General features: G+C 44.2%; 1 protein-coding gene across 3 annotated transcripts in view; it reads left to right on the top strand.

Moving 5' to 3' along the window:
- Positions 1-882, top strand: part of srbd1 (S1 RNA binding domain 1) — a 142,266-nt gene extending 141,384 nt beyond the window's left edge. For 2 of the 3 annotated variants that reach the window (XM_030378823.1, XM_030378825.1), the window contains exon 21: positions 239-882. In XM_030378823.1, coding sequence (XP_030234683.1) covers positions 239-531 — 293 coding nt within the window. In that variant the 3' untranslated portion in view covers positions 532-882. The remainder of the gene's footprint in view (positions 1-238) is intronic. The other variant, XM_030378824.1, reaches the window with a different exon arrangement.
- The last annotated feature ends 5,118 nt before the right edge of the window (positions 883-6,000 follow it).

Consider the following 6,000-nt stretch of genomic DNA (forward strand, 5'->3'; position numbering starts at 1 on the left):
AATAATTACTCCAGTAAAGTATAGATACCTAAATTCTCTACTTGAGTAAGGTAACAAAGTATTTGTACTTAGTTACTTGACACCTCTGCTACTTACTTTCTCAGTATCATTTTCTTTTCTCACACCCATTCATCCATCTTCTTTGTTCCCATTTCGCTGTTCCACATTTCACCCTTTCCTTCCTCCAACTCCTCACCCCTCTGGCCTCCGTCCTCCTCCTCTGTCCATGTCCTCCCAGGGTTCGAGCAGGCGGACTTTAAGCGTGGGGTGGTGTCCATGCGGGACCTGCAGGTGGGTGCGGTGCTGACGGGCCGGGTGGAGAACACGGCCCTGTTCGGGGCCTTCGTGGACATCGGTGTGGGGAAATCCGGCCTCATACACAAGAGCAACATCACTGCAGACAGGCTGCCCCCCAGCAAGCGGGGCCGCAGCCTGTTCCTGGGCCCCGGGGAGAGGGTGGAGGTACGGGTCCTCAATGTGGACCCACAGAGGGGCCGCATCGGCCTGGACCTGCTCAGGGTCCTCCAGTAGGAGGCTGGACCTCCTCAGACCCCTCCAGGTGGAGGTGGTCCTGTCAGGACCTCCTCAGACTTCTCCCGGAGGAGGTGGGCCAGTCAGGACCTCCTCAGACTGCTCCAGTGGGAGCTGCTCAAGAATGGACATCCTTAGGCTCCTCACCTAAATTAAGGACTTTATGATGTTAGAATTATATTTTTTCCATTTTTGGATTTGAATTTGGATTAGAATTACGTTCTTTCCAAATATTTTGACACATAATAGTTAAACCTTTCACGTTAGATGCTTGAATCTACTTTTTCAAACAAGTTCATGAAGATTCACAACCAGCATGAAAATAACGTTCAATTAAACACATGCCCACAATCTTGTGTGTTTCTTAAGTGCACCTGGGGGTGATGAAAGGGGATAAGAAAGATGGTGTTAAAGATAGCACACGGGCGAGGTAGAGGGTGGTTAGAAAAGGTTATGGAAGAGACAAAGAAATGGAAGGCAAAGAAAAATATCCAGTGAATGAGACGTGAACCACAAAGCAAATAAAGAGTTGGAGAAACAAGGATTACTCCCTTTGTTTTGAGGTGAGGGTTGTATAGGATTGATATCAAAGAATGCTGAAAAACCTGGAGGCTTTTTGAGGCTTGTCCCAGACATAATTATTCTAGGACATACTCTGCCTTAAACACACACCCTACACACATCAGCTATTTCAAAATTAATCCCAGACTCTCCGTCCACATTATCTCATGTTTATGTTTATGAGACGGGGATAAATACATAAAACTATGGTTCTCTGTAATCCCCCGGTGTGCCCTGAATACAATACCGGAATGCTTAAACTGCTGAATACAAACGCCTCACAGCTGTGCTGCTAATATACGCTGAGAACAATGAAATATACAGATACACATAGAGGACTTCCATCAAGGTTAATGAACCACAAGAGGCTTTTTCTGGGAGATGATTTAAGTGGACTCGTACACATGCCTCCTTCTTTGCCCCCTCTGTTACAAAGGAAAATGCAGCTTCCTGGAATTGTTGCCATGAGTTCGATTTTTGTATGGAATGTGTTGATTATTTTTGGATTTGGATTTGGTAGTTTGGCAGAGTATCCCCCCCCCCTCTACCCCTCATAGCAAACCCTGAGATATCAGCACTTGGCTGCACCCCAAATAATCCTTCCTTGCACACAAATGGAACAGACAATTTAGAGCAAGGCACAGTGTTTTCAGAACACTGCCAGCAGTCAGCCTGGGATGAGACGCTGTTAAAGGCTCACCAGTCTCCACCACGGCGGCTGCTGCTTATCATTCACTGGGCTCAGGTGTTGCCTTTGAGCTTCTGATGAAACATGGCGGAAAATCAATAGCCAGGAGTAAATCATGACATGCATCTCCTCCACACTCCCTTACTCTCTCGCTCACATCTTTCAGTGACACACCGTGTAGCTAAATGTATTATATTTGTATTTTTCATAAAGAGAAAGTTCATGTTCATTTGTTTTAATGAACCTTACAGTGAAGTAAAACACAAGTGAACCTCAGGTGCTCTGACAGTGGGAAGCAGATATGGTAGGAAGTGGATTTGAGAGATCAGATGGCAAATTCACTCATGAAATAGAACGTGTGGGGCCGACAAAATCTCTCCTGTTGTTCTGTCTCCTCGCTGTTTTGTCAGAATTTTTCTGAGCTTGCATGACAATACCAACTCTGCCATAGAGGGATACTGGCACACACACACACACACAATGTCAAACAAAATCAGTGGCTGCTTGGTATTGGTCTCTCCATGCAGCTGGGACTGCCGCAGTGACATAGCAGTGGTTAGAAGCAATCTTCTATTTCCAGTAGGACATAATGTTCACAGTGGAAGCTGGGCGACTGCTGAGATGAATATAGCCTCTCTGGCTCTCCGTGGCTACAGGTTGATATTTTGATAGATAAAAGAGACTGACACTGGTCACAGAACACCACGGCCTGTAGTCCCTCCACGATGAGCAGTTTTCTTTTCAATAATCTGAACGTGTTTGGTCGTCGTACCCAGGCACTGGTAACTTCTTTATCAGTTTTATCGACTCTGAAGTCCCTAGTGCTACAGTTTACCCCCCATATCCTTCATTGGGTTTATGTACGGTCTGAAGAAACTTCAGAGGCCTGCCGCAGCAGCACAGGGGGGACGAGGAGGTGGCCTACAGTTCAGCACGTTAGTAAAGGAGAGAGGAGTGGTGATGCATGGAGTCCTGGAGTACAGGGGGATGAATGGAGAGCGAGGGAGATGGAATGAGACAGGAAATTAAAGGCTTTCTGCAGGTTTCTGCTTGTGACCTCATCAGTGTGATCATGGGATTTATGAGTTCTCCTTCTTGACACCCACACACCACCTCACCGGGCCAACACACACTCACACCAACTCACTGTGCCAACACACACATGCACACACACTTTGTTCAGTCACGCTCCACACTATGTGTTTCTGTCTCTGAAATCCTTTTTTTTGTTTTACTTTCGCTACTTTAACCTCACCCTCATCACACACCAACATTAAATAATGAAATAACACTTACCCTGATAACACCCTGATCCGAACTACATTAGCCATCTGAAATAATTTTATAGTGTGCCTTAAAGTGTCACTTTAACTAAGAGAGGCCTTCCCAATAGATTTAACACGGATGTAAAATTAGCATATCCTTAAGCGTTCAGTTTCCAACCACATAAACAAACACCCCCATGCCCTGGCGTTGGTCTGCTCCTGTGGGAGGGAATGTGGCTGTTTTCATTACAGCTCATCAACAGCTTATAACCTCCCCCCCTCCCCCAGATGAGGAGCAAGATAAATGGTTATGTATAAGCAGCCATCTGATTAACAGTGGGATGGGGGGGGGGGGGGGGGGGTTCTGCTCTAGGGCCTCTCTTACACAATGTCTCCTTCTGCTTCTCTCTACTTCTGTCCCTGCATCTTCCTCCAGGCAATCTCAGATGCAGATATTTATTATGTTCCTCCCTGACAGCTATCATTATACATTATAACTACGTTACCAACAATTCACTGTCCCCTCCAGCCTCACCGTTAACCTCTACCTAGTTAATAAATGGCTTGGGTGTGTGTGTGTGTGTGTGCATGGCTTTGCAGGCAGTCTAAAAAATAAGGGCCTGGGTCATGGGTGCAGGGGACTGCTATAGGATACTGTGCAATACACAGCATAGTGTCTCTTGCCAAGCTCTATTTGTGTTTCTACTAGGCTACTGTGAGATCTACTATTCTAAATGTATTAACGGCCACAATGCTTAATTAAAGGAAGAAACAAAGAGAGATGGCACAAATAAATAACATTCAGACAATTGCAAAAGCATAAGCACCAGCCTTCTTAAATTAGAGTTGACAGTCTCTGAGCCCACCAAATACATATAGAGAAGACAGAGCTGGATCAGGAATAGACAGGCTGCCATGACGAACAGACACGTGCATGGGACCAAGGAATAACAGGGCTAGTTTTAACCCTAAAAGCATAGCATGAAGCTGTGGGTGAACAGCTTGGGGAAGAGCATGTAGATGACAAAATTACTTTTTACAGTTTTTACTGTGTCTACTTCCTTGTTAAACAAAACTACATTACCATTTTCATCTTCCTTCTGTGCTTACAAGCACAAGTTTTTTCACATGCATATTTTTTATTAAAATTGTATGAGTTATGTGAGGGGGTTTGTGGTGTAATATAATAACACCACAAACATATAAACTCAGTTTCTTTCCCAGGGTAAATTCTTAGTGCACAAACACATGATAATGTCACACCCATTTAAAACATTCCCCCACCAGAGGATTGTGCTGATATTATTGAGCCACCGTACTGTGAGAGGGGCCAGCATTAAAGAGAGCTGAATCAGCAAACGTCTGTCCTGTAGCTTACTGTCTAGCTATCGGTCTTGAATACAACATGGTGTCTGAAGTCGATCTTTCCCTTTAAGAAGAAAAATGGAATTGCTAAGATCCCCACAGACGTTGAGACTTTAAAAGAACATATCAGAAAACAGGAGATGATGGATTAGGCAATTTGGGGTTAGGTTAATTTATAAGGTTAGGTAGCCTTTGCAGTCGGCGAAAAGCTCAGCGCTGCTCTTGAAAACTCGGTAGTAGCTATCTTGTTCGTTTTAAACAAGTCCACAACTAATAAACCGGCATGAGATTGGCAAAGGGCAAAAAAGCAGCAAATAATACAGAGGAATGAAATCAGAGGCAGCCCCCCGCCACCACCAATTCCACCGGTGGACTATGAAATGGGCATAGTGCAGACAGTGCAAGCTGGCAGAGGGCCGGGTACCTCTGGGTCTTCACAACTTTCCACAATGAATCAACTCTTGTAAATGGAATGCATTTATCTAGCGATTTTCTAACCAGTTGCCACTCAAAGTGCTTCACAATATTGCCTCACATTCACCCATTCATACACACATTCACACACCGACGGCGGAGTCAACCATGCAAGGCGACAGCCAGCTCATTGGGAGCAGCAACACTCCACTAGGAGGAGCCAGGGATCAAACCTTCCGGTTACCAGCCAAACCGCTCTACATCCTGAGCTACATGCCGCCATACATGTCTCCTCTTGGTCATCTGAGGCAGAGCCATTTCACTTGCATATCTAGAATGAGAAATAGCAATATTATTGCTCACATATTTGGCAATAAAATGATTCCTTACAAACAGGCTACATGATACAATTACTCGCAAAATAATCAAACTATTACTCTCTGCTAATTCAGGGTGTAGCCATCAAAGTTACACTTAATGTAAAAGAGCATGACCTGTATAAAAAGCATCTTCCAACAACCCACAACCCACACCTAGTTCTTTAAGCTTCACAGCTGGGTACACATTTGGCAACTTTTGGAGTTGAGGAAGAACGTGATGACTTCCCCATGCGTCTGGGTCCAAGCATAAAGATCCCTCATTTTGAATCCATGTATTCAATACAGGATTATATGCATGCTTTTTACAGAAAAAAATATGATGGCCATAGTTCTTAAAATATCCCCTGTGGTTAGGATATACGCTAGCTAAATGGGGTGAGGTTTTCATTACAAAAATGTAGCTCATTGTTCGAATAAAATATGTAATTTTGGTTATTTCTTAAACAGTAGCCTACGCAATTCTATTCCCTCAAAACCCCAAATATGCATGAAAAACACCACAAGGTCATGTTCTTTATGTTGTTGAGTGTTCTCCCCATGTCAACCAAATGTCCTTAGGCGTATCCCACAATTCACATATCAAGCCTGCCATCACTTCATTCCCCATACCTGTGTGACCTTGCCTATCCTGCACCTCTTTCACCGATCAGTCTCTCCCCATATATACAAGTCCCTTGTCGGTTTGTGATTTTATCATTTCGCTTTGTCCTTGTGGTCTCCAAAAAGTGTTTTTCTGCCAGTTCTTTAAATTGAGATTTTTGAGTTCTTTATCAAATCCCCTTTTTGCTGCATTTCC

The sequence above is a fragment of the Gadus morhua genome, chromosome 15, assembly GCF_902167405.1.
Source record: "Gadus morhua chromosome 15, gadMor3.0, whole genome shotgun sequence".
Classification (NCBI taxonomy): Eukaryota; Metazoa; Chordata; class Actinopteri; order Gadiformes; family Gadidae; genus Gadus; species Gadus morhua.